At 39.9% G+C, this 19,902-nt stretch overlaps 1 protein-coding gene, 1 long non-coding RNA gene and 2 other non-coding genes across 4 annotated transcripts; 1 reads left to right on the top strand and 3 right to left on the bottom strand.

The window, feature by feature from the left end:
• Window positions 1-203: 203 nt before the first annotated feature.
• On the bottom strand, window positions 204-7,486 carry LOC147300745 (uncharacterized). The gene is made up of 3 exons (XR_015127505.1): window positions 7,379-7,486; window positions 3,066-3,123; window positions 204-2,871 (listed from the first exon to the last, which is right to left on the bottom strand). It is a non-coding gene; the product is annotated as an uncharacterized LOC147300745 (long non-coding RNA).
• A 6,081-nt stretch (window positions 7,487-13,567) lies between these two features.
• Window positions 13,568-13,686, bottom strand: LOC147300746 (5S ribosomal RNA). The gene has a single exon (XR_015127514.1). It is a non-coding gene; the product is annotated as a 5S ribosomal RNA (ribosomal RNA).
• A 1,276-nt stretch (window positions 13,687-14,962) lies between these two features.
• On the top strand, window positions 14,963-15,081 carry LOC147300747 (5S ribosomal RNA). The gene has a single exon (XR_015127513.1). It is a non-coding gene; the product is annotated as a 5S ribosomal RNA (ribosomal RNA).
• Window positions 15,082-16,682: 1,601 nt separating this feature from the next.
• On the bottom strand, window positions 16,683-19,699 carry LOC147300748 (uncharacterized). Its single transcript, XM_086284827.1, has one exon. It carries the CDS (start codon window positions 19,494-19,496, stop codon window positions 17,160-17,162), a length of 2,337 nt encoding a protein of 778 aa, XP_086140953.1. The 5' UTR covers window positions 19,497-19,699; the 3' UTR covers window positions 16,683-17,159.
• Window positions 19,700-19,902: the final 203 nt, after the last annotated feature.

Below are 19,902 nucleotides of genomic sequence, written 5' to 3' on the forward strand. Positions count from 1 at the left end.
TCTCTGTTGTGTCTGCATTTGGATCCTTATTTGAAATGTAAAACTGAAAAGCAATTGCCTGCAATTCTTAGGTGCACTCAGTTTATTTATGTAAAGAAAAATAATTTAAAGACATTGTCAATAGTTTGGCCACAGGAACTGCTTGCAGGACTCAGCTGTGAATAACAAAGCACATCTGCATGCTATTGTGTTCATTTCTCCTCATATTTGCAATGTTTTTCTGAACCACAAAAAGAGAAGTGTGTTACAATTGGTGCACTAGTGACGTAGGTCTTGATTATTTTTGGAGCTACTTAAAATGTATAAAAACTGAAGCCTCCAGAGCCAAGTGTCAGTTCTTCTGCTTCTGTGACAGAACTGCGTGTCTGAGCTGCACCAGACGTGATCTCTGCTCATCGAGTCTTCACTCCTCAATTGGTAAGAATTTTTTATTTATATTATGTATATTTATACACACCAAATTGATGGATTTATGCTCAAATTTAAATAAACTTTTCATTGAAATCCAGTTTTACTATGAATTCACAGTAATCACTGACACCTTCAGAGCATTACATTCATTAAAGACGTCTTCTCACCTTCTCTTCCAGACGACCGACACATACCTCAACCACTGCAGATTAACCAACCACTCATCAGTAAAGCACAAAATAAGGTAAGTGTCCTCATGTGGAAAGGACTTAAATACAACTCCCATATATTACTAATGTAACAGATCCATTTAGGTAGAGTAAGAACACTACGCTGGATGTCTTTTAATGCAGGAAAGTCCTGTTTTATGCTGCACCTCTCTGAGGAGAATATCATTGTTCCTACAGACCATCAGCTCCATCAAAACCAAAGCAGGAAAGACTAATCCTGTGGCAGCAACAAATCATTTACATTTAATATCTGAGGACAGTTTCATGATCCAATATCATAAAATTTTAGGCCTGCTGTCAACAATAACTGCAATGTTGATTCACATGCATACATGCCAACCCTCCCGATTTTTCCGGGAGAATCCCGAATTTCAGTGCCGCTACCAAAAGTCTCCCGGAGCCACCATTCTCCCCAATTTCTCCCGATTTTCCACCCGGACAACAAAATTGAAAAACCATATCCCAGATTGGCCCAGCCAATTCCAGTTTCCAACAATGGATACTACTACTGCAGCTACTTAGTTTTAATTTTACTCTTATTACTCTTTCTGGGTCACAAAATAAACTTTTAACATATTTTCAGGCAACAATATAGCTGTGTAAACTTCAAATATCTGAGCCGGGGAGAACAGCAAACTCCTGGAACATCGTTTTCAAACCCCCGCGGTCTTTCGCTACTCAGGTTAAACATGATATATAAGTCACTTAAATAACTGAAACATGTTTTTGTTACTGGGTTTTATTTGTTCGTGAGTAAATCGGTTTGGCTGAGATTAAAGTTATTAGATTAGATGAGATTAAATAAAACTTTATTAATCCCTCGGGAGGATTCCTCCGGGGTTTTCACACAGCTGAATAAACGTCAAACAGAAAACTGATTAAACAGAAGTGTGAGATGGTCAAAAATTTACGCCAGCGTCCGGTTATATTTTAGATAGCAAGGAGCAGACACCTGAGTTTCACTCCACCGAGAGAGCTCGTGACGTAATTCTGAAGGCTAGACCGTCCAATTTCACAGTTGCTCATTTCCGGTCTGCCCGGCTTTTGGAGGACCCAGCCCACTTAGACCACGAAGGCCGGGTCCTCAGGTGGACGCAGACTCTGAATTTGGACACCCCTGGCCTGTTTCCGGCTGGACAATAATAACGGTGACATTTAACTTATTTTATCCGATAAATAAACACTGTAAGATTCAAGTTTTTTGTATATATATATATATATATAGCATGGTGGTGAAGGGGTGATGATTTGAGCTTGTCTTGCAGCTACAGAACCTGGGCCCTTGCAGTCATTGAGTTTTCCATGAATTCCCTTGTATACCAAGTAGTCTACAGTCAAAACTGAGTTTTGGTAATGCAGCAGGACAAAGATCCCAAGCACATCAGCAGAGCTACAACAGAATCAAGGTGTTGCAATGACCAGGTCACAGTCCACACCTCAACCTGAAAAACAGTGCTGGGAAATTAAGAGGGCTTTACATAAACAATACCACAAACCTCAATGAACTGACAAAACGATGTAAAGAAACGTCAGGCGAATGGAGACTAAGAGTCATATAGAAACAATTTGGTGACGCTACTGCTGCTAAAAGGTGGCTCTGCAAGCTACTCACTCATGTACAGTGCTTAGTTTTTCAGAGTACTCTATAGATTCCCATGAAAACACTCTTTTCCACATGACTGTATGTCAGATAAAAGAGATACGATCTGTGAAGAGGATTCTGAGAAGAGAAAACATCTGGGGACCTGTCCCGAAAAGTTCATTTTGTTCATCTGGACGTAGAGTTTTCAGTAGCAGGAACGCTCTGTCACTCATCCGAGTTCGACTTCAGACTTCTTCTGTCTCGGCTCAGTGCAGGTTTCCCCAACCTTTGTTTGAATTTAGACTTTACATGTTGTCCAGTTTCAGGCAAGGGAACTGAAAATTGTGCTGAGGATAAATGATAAATTAGGCAGATGTAAATGAACAACAGCTGCAGGCTGGTGGCTCTGACATCACACCTGATGGACACCTAGAAGGCTAGATTCAATTGTTTTGGAGTTTCTGAAGACCGTCTATGACTCTGGGGTGACATCAATCATCTTTTATGGTGTGTTCTGCTGGGACAGCTGGGGCTTCCCTCTTTCCCCTGCTGGGATGGGCACGCACACGTCGCTGAGATGTGTGGTCTCAGGTAACTGGTACTGCTGGAGGCTGCAGGTGACATAGTCATACTATACCAGTGTAATAACTGAAATAACACAAATAGAAATGAATAAATAAACAGATAACATAGTCACATGAACAAGAGGAGCCTATAGAGATTCTAAGTAGCTGATCTTGCAAAAGCAAAATGTGTTGTGCACCACAATGCATTCAGGTCACAATTCTGATTGCAAAAGCTGGCAGATAGGACAGGATATTAAAAATAAAACAAAAACCCACCTCCCACCACATGCAGGTCATCCTAGCAGCACTGAGCAGCTCCTACAGTGACACGCTGCTGCAACAACAGTGTGCGAGGAGAAATTTCAGATATCTTTCCAGCTGCTGTCAGACTCTACAATAGAGTCTTAGTGCCCACTTTAAAATTAGGTGTATACAACATCAGGGGAATAACAACACGTGATATATTACACCGTGCCATTATTTACTTAAGGCCTGAGCATTTCAAAGGTTACTGTGTCTGATGTGGGCCTGTCTGATCATTACTGTGTTTTCTTTGAAAGTAAAATCTCAGCCCACACAAATATATCAACAACAGTGATCACAAAACGGTGTATAACTGAACACAGTAGTGCAATTTTTAACCAGGTCTTCCCATTAACACCTGACCTGTCCAAAGGTTCAGTCAATGAGCTCGTCAATAGCTTCAATGCTAACATGTTAAATGTAATGGACACTATTGCTCCCATTAAGGTGAAGGTTATCTCTGGAAGGAAAAAGTCTCCATGGAGAAACTCCACACTGGTGAAAAAAGAAAAAAGAGAGTGTAGGAAAGCTGAGCGCAGATGGAGAAAAACAAACCTCCAGGTTCATTATGACATTTATAAAGAGAAACTTCACAATTATAATTTACAACTGAGGAATGCAAGGAGGTCCTACTTCTCTGACATCATCACTAAAAACAGCCATAATGCTCGGGTCTTATTTTCTACAGTTGACAGGCTAACAAACCCTCCTGTGTCAGTGGCAGCTGAACTTCATTCGACCATGGCCTGCAATGACTTTGCCAAATTCTTCACTGAAAAAATCCAAAAAATTAGACAAGCAATTGGTACATCAACAGCAGATCCAGGATATGTACTGTGTCCACCAAAAAACTGTTTAAACACCATGAAACAGTTTCAACCTATTAACAGCAAAGACCTGGAGGACATCTTAGGTAAACTGAACTCCTCCTCCTGCTGTTTAGATGTCCTGCCAACAAGTTTTTTCAAAAAGGTCTCAAAGACTTTAGAGTCAGACCTGTTACAGATCGTCAACTTTTCTTTATTATCAGGTGTGTTTCCAGAATCACTAAAAACTGCTGTAATCAAACCTATACTGAAAAAGGACAATCTTGACAAGACACAAATGAACAACTACAGGCCGATCTCAAATCTCCCGTTTTTAAGTAAGATCATTGAAAAAGCAGTTTCTCAACAGCTCAGTTACTTCTTAAAACAGAATAATTGCTACGATGCCTTCCAGTCAGGTTTTAGACAGAACCACAGCACTGAAACCGCTCTGACCAAAGTGTTTAATGACATATGTCTGAATACAGACAGTGGAAAAATGTCAGTCCTAGTTTTACTGGATCTCAGTGCAGCATTTGATACAGTTGACCACAACATATTACTCAAACGACTGGAGAACTGGACAGGTCTTTCAGGAACTGTACTAAACTGGTTCAAAACATACGTAGAAAACAGGAAATACTTTGTATCAATAGGTAACTTCACATCTGAGCAGACAAGTATCACATGTGGAGTTCCCCAAGGTTCCATCTTGGGACCCCTTCTGTTTAACATCTACATGCTCCCACTGGCACAGATTATAAACAACAACAAAATAAACTATCACAGCTATGCAGATGACACACAAATATATATCACAATGTCACCAGGAGACCGAGGCCCTGTACAGGCTCTTGGTAAATGCATTGAGGAAATCAATGACTGGTTGTGCCACAATTTTCTCCAGCTAAACAAAAACAAAACTGAGGTAATAGTCTTTGGCGCCAAAGAAAAACGATTACAGGTCACCAGAGAACTTCAATCTATACATCTAAAAACCACAAACCAGGCGAGAAATTTGGGTGTAGTGATGGATGCAGACCTAAACTTAGAAAAACACATTAAGACAATAACAAAGTCAGCTTACTATCACCTCAAGAATATATCAAGGATAAAAGATCTGATGTCTCAACAGGACCTGGAAAAACTAGTCCATGCATTCATCTTTAGTAGGCTTGATTACTGTAACAGCATCTTTACAGGTCTACCTAAAAAAATCAGTCAGACAACTACAGCTCATTCAGAACTCTGCTGCTCGAGTCCTCACTAAGACCAAAAAAGTGGACCACATCAGTCCAGCTCTGAGGTCCTTACACTGGCTGCCTGTCCGTCAGAGGATAGACTTTAAAGTTCTGATGCTGGCCTATAAAGCTCTGAATGGTTTAGGACCAAAATACATCAATGACCTCCTGACCCAGTATGAACCATCCAGATCCCTCAGGTCATCTGGATCCGGTCTTTTATCAGTTCCCAGAGTCAGAACCAGACACGGAGAAGCTGCATTCAGCTTTTATGCTCCTTATATCTGGAACAAACTCCCAGAAAGCCTCAGATCAGCTGAAACACTCAGTTTATTTAAATCCAGGTTGAAGACTCACCTGTTCTCAGCTGCATTTGAATAAAGCACCAAATCCACACTTTAAGCTTAAATTTCAAAACTTACATTTAACTACTGATTTTATCTACTGTTCTGATTTTATCTGTTTTGATTTTATATACTGTTTTGTTTGTTTGTTAATTAGTTAGTTAGTTTATTTGCTTGTTTTAATCAATTTTAAATCATGCTTTTTATTTGTTCTTGTTTCTAATGTCTCTGTAAAGCACTTTGAATCACCTTGTTGTTGAATTGTGCTATACAAATAAACTTGCCTTGCCTTGCATTGCCTTGCCTTAACAAAAACTAAGCCAAAAGGCAGTTTCTGCACTTTTTTCACAAATGTCAATATTTTTTTATTTACTTATTTTTAAAACATGTGGTTTATTGAATTGAAAAAAAAAATAGCTGCAATTGTTGTAACGCGAGCTATGAGAGACAACCTGCATCTGCAGCTGTGGTCACTGGTCCTCACATCATGTTTGCAGCATGTTCTGAACCACAAACAGAGCAGTGCTAACTGGTGGGCTGGTGATGTAGACACTGATGCTAGTTAATTTAAGGTGGGGCTGCTGAAATGTTTAAAAGCTGAAGCCCCCAAAGTTTTACTTGTCTGTGACACAAATGAGCTCCAACCTGCTCAGGTAGAATTTACTAACAGCTGAGCTGCACTAGACCTGGTCTCTGCTCATCTTGACTCCTCGTTTGGTAAGAACTTTTTATTTGTATATTTAAAATCTTTTATAGACAACAGGCTTATTTTGAATAACTCGATCTCCTGCCACACTTATACTCACATTCACTAACCAGATATGGGCTTTAAAACATGCATCATCTGGGTTCTGTGACCATGAATATCGTGAATAAGAAATGTGCATGCACAGGCAGAGGCCTATCTTTTTTTATTTATGTTCAAATAATGTTCAATTTTAATTCCCCTTTAGAGCATTTCATTTACTGAAGACATCTTCACCACCTGCTGTTCCAGACGACTGACTCGTGCCTGAACTCCTGCAGGTTAATCAACCAACCACTGATCAGTAAAGCAAAAAATACGGTAAGTGTCCTCATTTGGAAAAGTTTGCTTAAAAGTTTCATAACTTTCTAATATAATAATTACATTTAACAAGAATGTTGTCATGACTGAGTGCAATGACCGTTTCCCTCTGTAAGGTTCAATGTGTGGATGCAAGTAGAGAAGTTGCCTTTAGATACACCTCATGAACTCATCAACTGAGAGTTAACAAATCATCAAATTTATTTAAATTACTTAATTTGTTGTTCATTTTCACTTGTTTACCATATCTACCATATGTAAGTAAATGATTAAAATTGCCTGTTTTAAAAATATCCAGTAATACTCTAAAAAACGTACACAATATTATTGTTCAACATGTCCTCCAGTGCCTCTGATAAGTTTCAAAATATTTACTGAAGAAAAAAATGACTGGTTTAGATGTTGAATTTTTTGAAGCTGTTATATTGATTTTGATTTTCTTTATTTTATCATTTAATGATTTAAAAGACTACATTAAAGTAACGACAGCTGTTTTTGGTTATTTTTAAATGATGGTTGGCGTTTACTAGATGACCCTCAAGCACCAGGAATTCCTTGCTTACGGCCACACATTGAACCGTAAATGGCGACGTAGACGCGCAAATTATTTTCTAGAGTAGATAGCGAGCCAAAATTAATATTTCAACTGAGGGGTGCTTTGCAGACATATTTTCAGGCACTTTCCAATAACCTGCAGTCTTTACGGTGAGGACACACAAACATTAACCCGACTGGAACATAACTGTATGAAAATATATCACCTGTATTTATGTTCGCTTCGTAGTTACACTGTTTAAAACAAAATATTAAACCAAACTGCGGTAATTACCTGTCCAGCAGAGAGCTCAGGTAAATTCTTTCTGTCTGCTTTGCTTTATCAGAGATCGTCTGTCTTTTCCTTCCGACTTGTCTCTCCGCGCTTTCTGCTCAAGTCAGCCCCCTCCTCTGCCGCGCATGCCCGACGGGGTCTGCGCAGCGCGTGCACCACAGGTGTGGAGAAGTACTGCTTAGTGTTGCAGTTTCAAAATAAAAGCTGCCAAAAAGCGAAACATGCTGCCTTCAATGTTTCAAACCATGTTCCAGGGTTTTTAGTTCACCATGTATAATGTTAAAACAAGAAAATAAAAGACAGATCTGAACGTTTGAAAATGTTTTGGAAAAACTCCATAAAGAATAGATGAAAAACACTGAAATTATCCTTTTATTTATGTTGATCCATTAAGTTGGTTCATTTTTTTGTTACATAAGTTGTTTTTAAAGTTAAACTTGTGTGGGTTTCTATATAAGTCAATAAAAAAAACAACAAGCCATTAAAAATGAAAAGTAAACTCTGCCAAAGAAACTGAGAGGTTCTGGAAGCGTGGAGTTCAGTTTGCAAATTTATCTAATGCAAAAAACATCTATGAATAAAACTTTGTTGGCCAGCAGCTTTTCAAAAAGACAAAAAAGAAAAAAGATGGTCATAAAAAGAAGCTATTATCTGGGGGGAAATAATCATTTGATCCCCTGCTGAGTTTGTAAGTTTGTTCACTTATATTAAATGATCAGTCTCTAATTTTTTTAAGTATTTTCATTTTGATGTAATGAGACAGAATATCAACCAAAATTCAATAAAAAATATATTTGCTAAAATAAATGAATTGATTTATATGTCACTGAGTGAAGTAAGTATTTGATCTCAAACACAACTTAGTACTTGGTGGAGAAACCCTTATTGCCCAGCACTGCGGTAATATGTTTCTTGTAGTTGGTCACTGGGTTTGCTCACATCTCAGGAGGGATTTTTTTTCCACTCCTCCTTCCACAAACTCTCTAAATTCTTTAGATTTCTTTGCTGCTGTTTGGTAACTTTAAGCTTCAGCTCCCTCCACAGATTTTCTTCAGGACTGAGGTTTGGAGACTGCCTTAGCCCCACTCCATGTCCTTGTGCTTCTTCTTTAGCCACACCTAAAGTATGCATCAGTGGTATGTTTTAGGCCATTGTCATGCTGGAAGACCCATCGATGACACATCTTCAGTCTTCTGCCTGAGAGAAAGTGGTTCTTGTCCAAGATTTTGCAGTACATGGCTCCATCTACTGGCCGCCTCAATGTGGCGAGGCGCCCCACAGTATAATGTTTCCACTTCTGTGCTTGACAGTGGGGATGGTGTTCTGTGGGTTACACTCAGCATTTCTCTTCCTCCAAACACAGTGGGCTCAGTTCATGCCACAGAGTTTTTGATTTCAAATGACCACAGCATTTCCCCCCAAACCTTCTCTCAATCATTTAGATGTTTACTGGCAAACTTAAGACTGGCCTGTAGTTTTGGGCTGATCCAACACCTTTCTCATGATTATCCTCACCCCATGAGCCAAGATATTACATGGAGCAAGATAAGAGGTCTTTGGTCTTGACCATGACTTTTCTTGTCCCTGAGGTCCCTTGCCCGAGTAGACCTCAGTAACTAATCCTTTTACACTTCTTCAATCTTGCCCATGGTGGTGGAGATGGAGTTGGAATGGAAGAATTTGGTACTGTGGACAGGTGTGCTTTATACACATAATAAACTGAGATTGGGAGTATCTGTAATGGACTGATTGATTGACTGTAATCCAGTCTGTGGGAACCAGAACTCTTGTTGGGTTGTCGAGGATCAAAAACTTACTTCACTCAATTATATGCAAATCAGTGAAAAGAAATCATGTATTGTGTTTTGTTTCTGTTGGTGTTCTTGTCTCTCTCCAGTAAAATAAAACATCCACAAAAAATAGAGACTGTTCATTTCTTCATAAGGGAACAAATTTACAAATTCAGCAGGGGATCAAATACTTACTTCTGCCACTACAGTGATGACGTTTTTGTTGCATTAAATTCTTGATCTGGAAAATGTTCCTGTTTTTCTCTCTCCAGGAAACAATGAGGATCATGTTTACCTGTTTGCTGCTTGTGCTGCCCTTTGTTACTGGACTCTCAAAACCAGCCAATCTTCAACCCAACCGAATTGAGAAGCGACTGAATGAAACAAATTATGAAAAGTTTAGACGACAGCATGTAGATGCCAAGATGAGCGTGAAAAAATGTGATACAGAAATGAAAAAAAAGAAAATATATGCTGATCGAAACAAATGTAAGGATGTTAACACATTCATCCTCAGTGATTACAAACAGGTCAAAGCCATTTGTAACGGTCAAGGAAGATATGATCAGACGAATGGCACGACAAAGAGTGTAGCAAAGTTTCGCATTGTTAGATGTGACCTAAAGAACAATGCAGCCAGGAAACCCAAGTGTCAGTATAAAGGCACACTTCTCACTAACAGAATAGTTGTGGTCAAATGTGAAGGAAAGTTACCTGTGCACTATTGTGGTGATGAAATGACCTTTGAATCCAATAATGCAACTATAGGAAAAATCCCCATGCGCTCTACTTCTGTACCCACAAATTTACATTTCTGAGATAACAAAAGAGCAACATTTATCATCAGCTCTAACTAAACGTCGCTGGAAACGTCTTCTTCATTATACGTTTTTATTTGAGTCTGTCTTAGCAATAAGTATATACATTTTTTAACATGTGATCAACCTCTATTTCTTCACATGTTACATGAAATAACATAAAACTATTATTTCCTTCTGATGAGGGAATTTTATATTCATCCCACCAATACCGACATATTAATTGTACTGACTGTAGGATGCTGTGTAGAAATAATCTCTTAGATCCAGCTTGCTTCTAATAAAATATTTTTTATCTGATCACAGGATAAGCATATAATAAAAGTCACTTTTTGGTGTTTGTTGGTTTTTATATATTTATTTTTTAACATTTGGAGCATCACCAGTTACAAGACTCACAAGCTGACAAGTTCTTATTCAGCGCCCTGTCTCTTGTTTCTTTTGTTTTTAATGTCATCCAATTTTTTTGTTTTCATTTTGGCATGCGATTCATTTCTAAGACTTTTCTAAATGTCTAAAAGACAAAAGTGTAAACGTCGTTGCCATAACGGAGGGGGCTTGAGCATTTGCCCCTTTCCTCTTGGACGTCCCAAGAGCCCTGTTCTTGAGGCATTACTATTTTTTAATCTGTGTACATGTGCTGTCTGTGCCCCTCAACAATAACATTTAACTATTAACCCCAATTTTGCTAAATAAAAGGATCTGGCTTCCACTAGTCACATGATGCCCATTAACTAATTCTCGACTTTGACGGCAGAGGGCATTGGTTACGAGATCACAAAGAACATGCACATTTTTTGCCGCCTGGGTGGTGCGGAGCTGTAAGCGAAACACACAAAGTAATTGGGAGATGCAGACTGGTGCAACAAAAACCAGTAAGTAGGTGTAGAGCGTACACTGTAGTCTATAGCAGCGGTCCCCAACCCCCGGGCCACGGACCGGTACCAGGCCTTGAGTCGTTTGGTACCGGGTCAAGAGAGTTGAAGCTCGTACCGCACAGAAAAAATAAATAACTTACATTATTTCCGTTTTATTTATTATCCGACTCTGAACAGTGTTTTATTTGGAAAAAGACTGAATTCTCTCAGTTACTTCAGTCTATGACTGACTCTTGACGCATGTCAAGATACATTAGTTAATATTAAACCCACAAACTAGCAAAATTAGTAAAAAACAGATGTCTTTGGAGGGTTTCTTTGCAAAGGAAAAAAGGCCCAGTGAGGAGACAGAAGAAGAGTCTATGACAACTACTAAGAAAAAGAAAGCTGCATTTAACAGACGACAAGTGGATATATTGCAACAAGTGATTCCCATGCACCAAGCCCGCTCTGCATAATATATGTGGAGACCAGCTCTCCAATGAGGCAATGAAGCCTTCAAAACTGCTTCGTCACTTGGAGACCAAGCACCCGACATTAAAAAACAAGCCTTTGGACTAGTCTAAAAGAAAAAAAGCGGGAACAACAGGGACAGAAGCCATTACTGAGGGCCTCCACAACAACAAATACAAGTGCACTGAGAGCATCATACTTGGTGGCTAACCGTATTGCTAAGGCTAAAAAGTCATTCACTATTGGTGAAGAATCGATCCTTCCTGCCACTAAAGACATTTGCTGTGAACTTTTCCCCTTAATATTGGTATGATCCCAGCTCAGGCACTGAGCGAGGGGGCGGGGCAGCTGCTGCCTGCGAGTGCGCTGTTGGAGAAGCGCAGCGAGGCAGACAGAGAACTGAAGTTTGACCAGGTTCCAAAGGAAATCATTCGTACTGTACAAATAATGTAAATATGACGGTGCATCACAAAAGATTGATATCAAACTGATCACTTGACCCATATTACGTTACTTGCTCTTCAAGTGAATCAACAAAAGGTGAAATGAAAAGCCGAACAACAACAATGCTGTTTCTTTAGAGAGTCTCAGCTTACATGTGTGTTTATTTCATATTTTCAGTTGTTTCCCTCCACGGCTAAATAAATCGGTTTCAGTTATGCACTGATATACAAGACTGGACATAAGGAGCTTCTTTCAAAGAAAAACTCTGGTAGATGTTATTTTATATATTATGCTTTGTATGTTGTTCAGTATATTTCTATGCAAAACAAAAGGAATTTCAATACACAGCAGTATATTCACAGTTGAAACCAGATATTTACATACACTTTATGGAAAACACAAGAACATTTTTTTACTGTACAACATCAATTTAGAGTAAACTTGTTTTGTTTTGCATAAATAAATATTGAAATATATTTTGAATTAGTTAAAGAGAGAGAGCTGTCTCTTTTTTATCACTTTCACCAAATTTAGGAGCACATATACACTAAGTTTATTGTTAATTAATAAGAAAACTCCAGACGATTCCATTCTGAGCTGAAGAAGCTTCTGATAGGTTGGTGGCACACCTGTGGATGCATATAAGGCAAAACACAGAGCCTGTTTCTGTGACATGGGAACATCAAGAGATGTCAACCAAAACACCTGGAAAAGAACTGTGGAGCTCCATAAGTGTGGCTCAATTTGAATACAATTTGGTGCCATTTACAATTAAGAAATACAGACAGTTTCTCTCTTTACTCTTAAAGTTAACAAATATGTTTTTTATATTTATCAACATAAAAAATAAACATTTAGTCTGATTTGATGTTACAATTAAAAAAGTGTTTTTGTTTTTATCTGAAGAGTTTGTAAATATCTGGTTTCAACTGTATATTTGATGATGTTGGTGTTTGGTTTGATTGTCAGCACAAAGAGGGAGAGAGAGGGAGGGAGAGAGAGAGAGAGAGAGAGAGAGAGAGAGGACAGAACAGAGATGAACAAGAGCAGGTGAGACACACATGTTAGTCAAATGGTTGTTTACCAAAAGTATCAGCGTATCATAGGTCCTCATGTATCTCGTACCTAGTGTTTCTTTTTAGATACCATTTGTTACTTTTCAAATTCTATATTTATTAAGTTTTGCAGGCTTGTTTGCACAACAAGGTTAAATAATTATCTAAACTTTTCTCAATCTAAATAGTGGACTTTGGTAGAATTAAAAAATAAGTGTAGTGCAGGTCTATGATGATTTTTAGTGCTACTATCATCTAGTTCTGATTCTGGTTCTGTCTTGGTTAAATCCTAAGTAGTCCTGCTTCTGAACTGTTGTAGTCCTGTTTTAATTCCGGATCAGTTCTGGGTCTGGTTGAATTGGGGTTTAGTCCTCGTGTCTTGTTACAGCCCCGACTTTGTTCTGCCTTGCTGCTTAATTAAAAAACTACTTTAAGGTGTCCTGCACATGTGATATATTTTTCCCTATATGAATATGAACTCAAAACAGAGCCAATTAATCTTTCAGTCATTTCTTCCCCCCCACCCCCCAAGTCCCAGATGCATACTACCCTTTAGGGCTAAGCCCCGGGTGTATCAAATGTCTGCCTCTGCTCTGCTCTACAACAGAATCACAAAGGTGTCTCCAATAAGCTGCAGAGATGATTGTTGTTTTAATTTTTTAACGGTACACAAGCAAAAAATTAGAAGAGAGGTCATGAAGTTTCTTACTAAACAGTAGCGCCCTCTGCAGTTTGTGTGTGGAAGTGCAAAAACTTACAGCACCTGGTATTCCCAGGCGGTCTCCCATCCAAGTACTGACCAGGCCCGACCCTGCTTAGCTTCCGAGATCAGACGAGATCGGGCGCGTTCAGGGTGGTATGGCCGTAAGCGAAAGGTCAGCTCAGAAACGGCGTTTTTATACATGCTGTAATGACACATACACGCTTACGTTTTTGTTTTCTATATTTAAGTTAAAATGTCCAAACGACAAAAATGTTGGACTTCCAAATCGACCCAACACACCGTGTGCTCTCTGTCACTTTAACACTGTGCTGTAATCAACGAACATGTCTTCTTATCGTGATGTTACTGCGGGAAAAGCATTTTTGCAGCTCAATTTGAAGCTGCAGTTACAGTTTTTTCTGAATGCTTAAACCCTAACTGTGATTCCTGTAGCACAATCTCTAAAACTATTCAGACTTATAGCAAAACCACTCACTGAGTTTGCAAAACTAAAAGCACAAAAACTGCTTTGCACTCAGTTTGCAATTTTGTAACACACACTTTGCAAAACTGTAGGCACAATTCACTGCACAACACTCAATTACCAAATTTCCAACACACTCCTAGCAAAAGTATACACATGTATGGCTATCATTAACACTAACTTGCCAACTGTCTGGCACACTTTCACATGTGAAAACTTTTTTAGATAATTCGTTCACTTTGCAATCAGCCTAAGCACTATGATACAGGTAAGCTGTGTGTGCGGAGTACAATGGAGGGAGCAGAAAGAGTGAGAAGTAGAGGAGGCCGAGGAAGAGGACGTGGAGGTGAAGAAGTAGGATGAAGAGGACGACAAGGACAAGGAGGAGCAAGAGGAAGATGAGGAGGGGGGAGAGGAAGATGAGGAGGGGGGAGAGGAAAATGAGGAGGGGGGAGAGGAAGGGTAGGAAGAGTAAGAAATAGAATTACTGATGACATCAGAGCTACAATAGTGGACCATGTAATCAACCGTGGAGTGACCCTGAGGGTAGCTGGCCAACGGGTCCAGCCTAACTCGAGCCGCTACACTGTAGCAAGCACCATAAGGACATCTTGAAATGAGAATCGGTTAGTTGTGTGCTTAGTAGATGATGGCTTGTGTGTACTGTTTGATACGGAAACACCACTTTTACGAAGGTGTGAAGAGTTAGTCTAGCTGTGTTTGCTTTTGCAAGAGAACTACAATGTTTTGATGATTGGGTGACAGGTTTTCTTATTTGTGTGAAGAGTTTTGCAAAATTAGCCAATAGTTACAAAAAATGTGCTTAAGCAATCAGAAAAAACTGTAATAACGAAGGTTTGCATGTTGTCGCTGTAACATATGAAGTTTAGCACAATAATATAGATCAAACTGTGAGACATTTGCCACCAATAAAAGGTCTTTTTCACAGCTTTGCTTTCGCTTACGGCCATACCACCCTGAACACGCCCGATCTCGTCTGATCTCGGAAGCTAAGCAGGGTCGGGCCTGGTCAGTACTTGGATGGGAGACCGCCTGGGAATACCAGGTGCTGTAAGCTTTTGCACTTCCACACAAAAACTGCAGAGGGCGCTTCTGCTCCTGCTTGTGCTAAGAGGCATGAGAAGTTAACATTTATGGGTGATAAAATCCTTTTTCTATATTTTTAACATGAGAATATCAATTTTCCATCTTGTGTTCCAGAGTAATCGGACAAAAGACAAACGTAGAACAAGGAAAAAAGAGGCCAAGTGTCTCACCTATAAAACAAAATAGAATAGAATAGAATAGAATTCAACTTTATTGTCATTGCACATGCACAGGTACAGGGCAACGAAATGCAGTTTGCATCCATCCAGAAGTTCTTTAGTGATATAGATATATTACAATATATATTAGCAATAATATAGATATGTGAGTATATTACAGAAATGGGTCTATTATGGTATGTTATAATGTACACGGTATGAAGTATGTTGTGAATATTCTATAACTATAAGTATGTACAGGCTGTAGTGAGTACAAGCTATGTACAGGCTATGAACAGGATATAAATATGAAAAACTATACAGAATATGAAATAAATAACTTTACAGAATCTGGGATATACAGTTATACAGAAATGGGAACTATGCAAGTTGTAAACAGTTGTAGGATTAAAGATTATCGAATGTACAGAATGATTATTTACACAGAGCTATACAGTAGCTGAAAATTACTGTTTTCTGAATAGTCTCACACAGATAAACATTTGCAGGGAATACCTTTTCCTTCAAAACAAACGTCACAGACTGTGTTTTTCTTTACTGATTGTATTTGAGTAGAAACTCAGATTAAAATGGCATGAGTGCTCATAAAACGATTTAACTGTAAAAGTAGGTGTAGTGGATCACTTTGCATAGATGTAGATAAAAGTGCAGTAAGCAAAGACTACAGTGGTCATTGAGCAGCTGTTCCTATAATGTGAATCTGGGATAAAGGCAGAGATTATTTGTTTGCCTTTGTTTCCTGGTTCTTTCTTTCTTATCCAAATGGAAAAAGAGAGCATAAAAGTACTGTTTACAAGCAGCTTATCTACCTCATTGTGCCCACTATCATAAAATCTTGGTTGACTGAGCACTGAGCCATCTACCACTCGAAATTGAACCTGTGTGGGACAACAACAAAGTCCAGTATACTAAGTTTCAGTAATGTGCAGTTTTTTCTGTGGAAGATGTAAATCTAAATAGATGTCCTATTGTATGCATAATATACCACTGAAATGTATAAAACAATTTCTAAAGACAAATTTCAATTTATTTTAGATTTTCTCAAATCCAAACAGCGCTAAAAGCATACACACAGTCAAATATTTTTCATACGAGGTGCTGAAGGTTCTGCAATGTTCTGTCAGTGCGCCCCAGGGCAGCTGTGGCTACAATGTAGCTGCCATTACCAGTGTGTGAATGTGTGTGTGAATGTGTGAATGACTGAATGTAGTGTAAAGCTCTTTGGGGTCCTTGGGGACTAAGTAAAGCGCTGTACAAATACAGGCCATTTACTGTGCGTGTGTTTATGCTCAAGTGTATGAATAAATTAGTCAGTTTGAAACAGTTGCAATTTAAACAGTAGAAGAGTGGCACTATATTTATATATTTATAAAGAATTTCAAAGAACAATTAATTGATGGTCAAAGCAGGTTTATTTAATTAATATCCAGATTTCCAATTAGTTCCGAATTGATTCAGCAGCAAATCACATCACCAGTCACTTCAAGGCTGTATGTATTATTGTAAGGTAGACCCTACAATAATACATACAGAGAACCCAACAATCATATGACCCCCTATGAGCAAGCACTTTGGCGACAGTGGGAAGGAAAAACTCCCTTTTTACAGGAAGAAACCTCCGGCAGAACCAGGCTCAGGTCGGGGCGGCCATCTGCTGCGACCGGTTGGGGTGAGAGACTGAAGACGTTTGTTGTAGGTCTGATTGAAGGACTGATGTGATGGTAAGTTGTCTGCTGCTCCGCTTTGAATATTGAGAGATTAGTTGATGGATTTCAAGCCAAATTGTGCCCAAGTTTAAGACCACATTCATTGGTTGTTTTTGTTGATGTTATTGTTTTGGGCTTTTTTTCCACAAGAATTTCTAGCTCCCCTAGAATTCTGGCCACCCAAACGATGATTGCTGCTGAGAGAGCACAAGGTTTTGTCCCCCTGTACTATTCATGTCAGTGCAGGGGGTTCTCCTTGAGAGGCCAGGGTGGAAAAAGGGATGCTTCAGAACCTCCAAGGGTGTTATGCGCTGATTTGCATCCAAGGCCAACATTTCTTTGATTAGCCTTACAAATAATGATTGGCCATTTTCCGGTCCTCGCCTAACCTTTAGCAGTTGTTCGAGGTCATCGAGACGCTTAAGTTTTATATATCGAGTTTCTTTAGATCGATAATGTGTCTCGTATTGAAATTGTTCTTGGGTCTTAAATGTCCAGCGCTGTTTGTTGTAGTTATCCTCGATGAAGTAGCAGTCAGTGTACAAGCCAGACTCTAGGAGATGATCTGGTAGCTGACCCTGGGTTTCAATTATGAATTTTAAAACATCATAATCGTCTTCCCCAGGATAGAGAGGCACCCCTGTAGCAAGCTCCACAGCTACCAGCCCCAGAGACCACATGTCGATTGCTTCGTGGTATGGAATGCCAAGCATAACCTCAGGTGCACAATAACCAGTTGTCCCCACACAGTCACCAGGAATCACTGCAGAAGCAGGACATGCGAGGCCAAAGTCTATGAGTTTGACTTTGACGGGAGACTCACTGCGGTTCACAACCATGATGTTTCCAGGTTTGAGGTCAGCATGCACTATTCCCACAGAACCCAGGTGGAACAGAGCATTTGCAAGCTGATGCAAAATTGGCCTGAGTTCTCTCATTGGGAGACCTCGGTTATTCCGGTCCCCAATGTAGTCCCACAGGCTTTGGTCGAGCAGTTCGAAATTCAAGCAAATGCGCTGTCCATCGAGGAAATAGTCGTTCCATTCCACAATGTTGCACCTGTCTGGATCCAAGCGTCGTAGCTGCTCCAGGATGAAAATTTCCAGTTTTGCCTGGAGCAGAATTTCAGGGTCGCTCTTGTTGACTTTAATAGCAACAGTTTTGTTATTTTTTGTATCGCGACATCTGGTTACAACACCAAAGCCTCCTTCTCCAAGGAAGGCCTCTACCACGTGGTGATCTCCTAAAATGGTCCCTTCCGTTATTTGAAGATCATCTTCAGAGGCAGATGGGTTGGCTGAGGTGTTGATGTCTCCTTTTTGAGGAAATTCAACTGAGTTTTGGAAACTGCAGCTGAATTTTTGCGATCCATGACTTTTCCAGCTTGAAGGCTGCTGAGAGAGCACAAGGAGTTCTCCCCCTGTACTATTCATGTCAGTGCAGGGGGTTGTCCTTGAGAGGCCAGGGTGGAAAAAGGGATGCTTCAGAACCTCCGAGGGTGTTATGCGCTGATTTGCATCCAAGGCCAACATTTCTTTGATTAGCCTTACAAATAATGATTGGCCATTTTCCGGTCCTCGCCTAACTTTCAGCAGTTGTTCGAGGTCATCGAGACACTTAAGTTTTATCGATCGAGTTTCCTTGGATCGATAATCTGTCTCATATTGAAATTGTTCTGGGGTCTTAAATGTCCAGCGCTGTTCCTTGTGGTTATCCTCGATGAAATAGCTGTCAGTGTACAAGCCAGACTCTAGGAGATGATCTGGTAGCTGACCCTGGGTTTCAATTATGAATTTCAAAACGTCATAATCGTCTTCCCCAGGATAGAGAGGCACCCCTGTAGCAAGCTCCACAGCTACCAGCCCTAGAGACCACATGTCAATTGCTTCATCATATGGAGTGCCAAGCATAATCTCAGGTGCACAATAACCAATTGTCCCCACACAGTCACCAGGAATCACTGCAGAGGTGTTACATGCGATGCCAAAGTCTATAAGTTTGACTCTGACTTGAGACTCACTGCGGTTCACAACCATGATGTTGACAGGTTTGAGGTCAGCATGCACTATTCCCACAGAACCCAGGTGGAATAGAGCATTTGCAAGCTGATGCAAAATTGGCCTGATTTCTCTCATTGGGAGACCTTGGTTATTCCGGTCCCCTATGTAGTCTGACAGGCTTTGGTCGAGGAGTTCAAAATTCAGGCAAATGCGCTCTCCATCGAGGAAATAGCCGTTCCATTCCACAATGTTGCACCTGTCTGGATCCAAGCGTCGTAGCTGCTCCAGGATGAAAATTTCCAGTTTTGCCTGGAGCAGAATTTCAGGGTCGCTCTTGTTGACTTTAACAGCAACAGTTTTGTTGTTTTTTGTATCGCGACATCTGGTTACAACACCAAAGCTTCCTTCTCCAAGGAAAGCCTCCACCATGTGGTGATCTCCCAAAATGGTCCCTTTAGATATTCCAAGCTCATCTGAGCCGAAGGATGGGTTGGCTGACATGGTGTAATGTGTCTGTTTGCGCTGTGAATTGGTGAGAAACAAAACTGAACTTGTTTTGGTTTCTCTCGTAAATTGCTCTCAAAACTTCTCAAAAGGGTTTTAGTTGCTGCAGGTCAACGTCCGTTAAGCATAAAGTAACAGGTGAGCGCTTCTATTTATAGGTTTTGGATCAAAGCAAAGTTATGACGTCAGAAAGGATCAAAGCAAAGTTATCACGTCACAAGCGATCGAAGCGATTCTAATATGTGCGCATGCGCACATATGAGAAGCGATCGAAGCGATTCTAATATGTGCGCATGCGCACATATGAGAAGCGATCGAAGGGATTCTAATATGTGCGCATGCGCACACACGTGCTTGTTTGTGTAATATTGTTCACACTAAACTTGACCCTAATCAATTTAAT

This window comes from Aulonocara sp. 'chitande type north' Nkhata Bay, unplaced genomic scaffold (genome assembly GCF_057382095.1).
Source record: "Aulonocara sp. 'chitande type north' Nkhata Bay isolate Kocher_YH1m ecotype deep benthic unplaced genomic scaffold, A_spYH_male_GT1.1 unmapped_scaffold_2, whole genome shotgun sequence".
In the NCBI taxonomy this organism is placed as follows: domain Eukaryota; kingdom Metazoa; phylum Chordata; class Actinopteri; order Cichliformes; family Cichlidae; genus Aulonocara; species Aulonocara sp. 'chitande type north' Nkhata Bay.

Excerpts from the sequence above, each read along its gene's own strand:
- LOC147300748 (XM_086284827.1), bottom strand. The coding sequence starts at position 19,496 with ATGTCAGCCAACCCATCCTTCGGCTCAGATGAGCTTGGAATATCTAAA.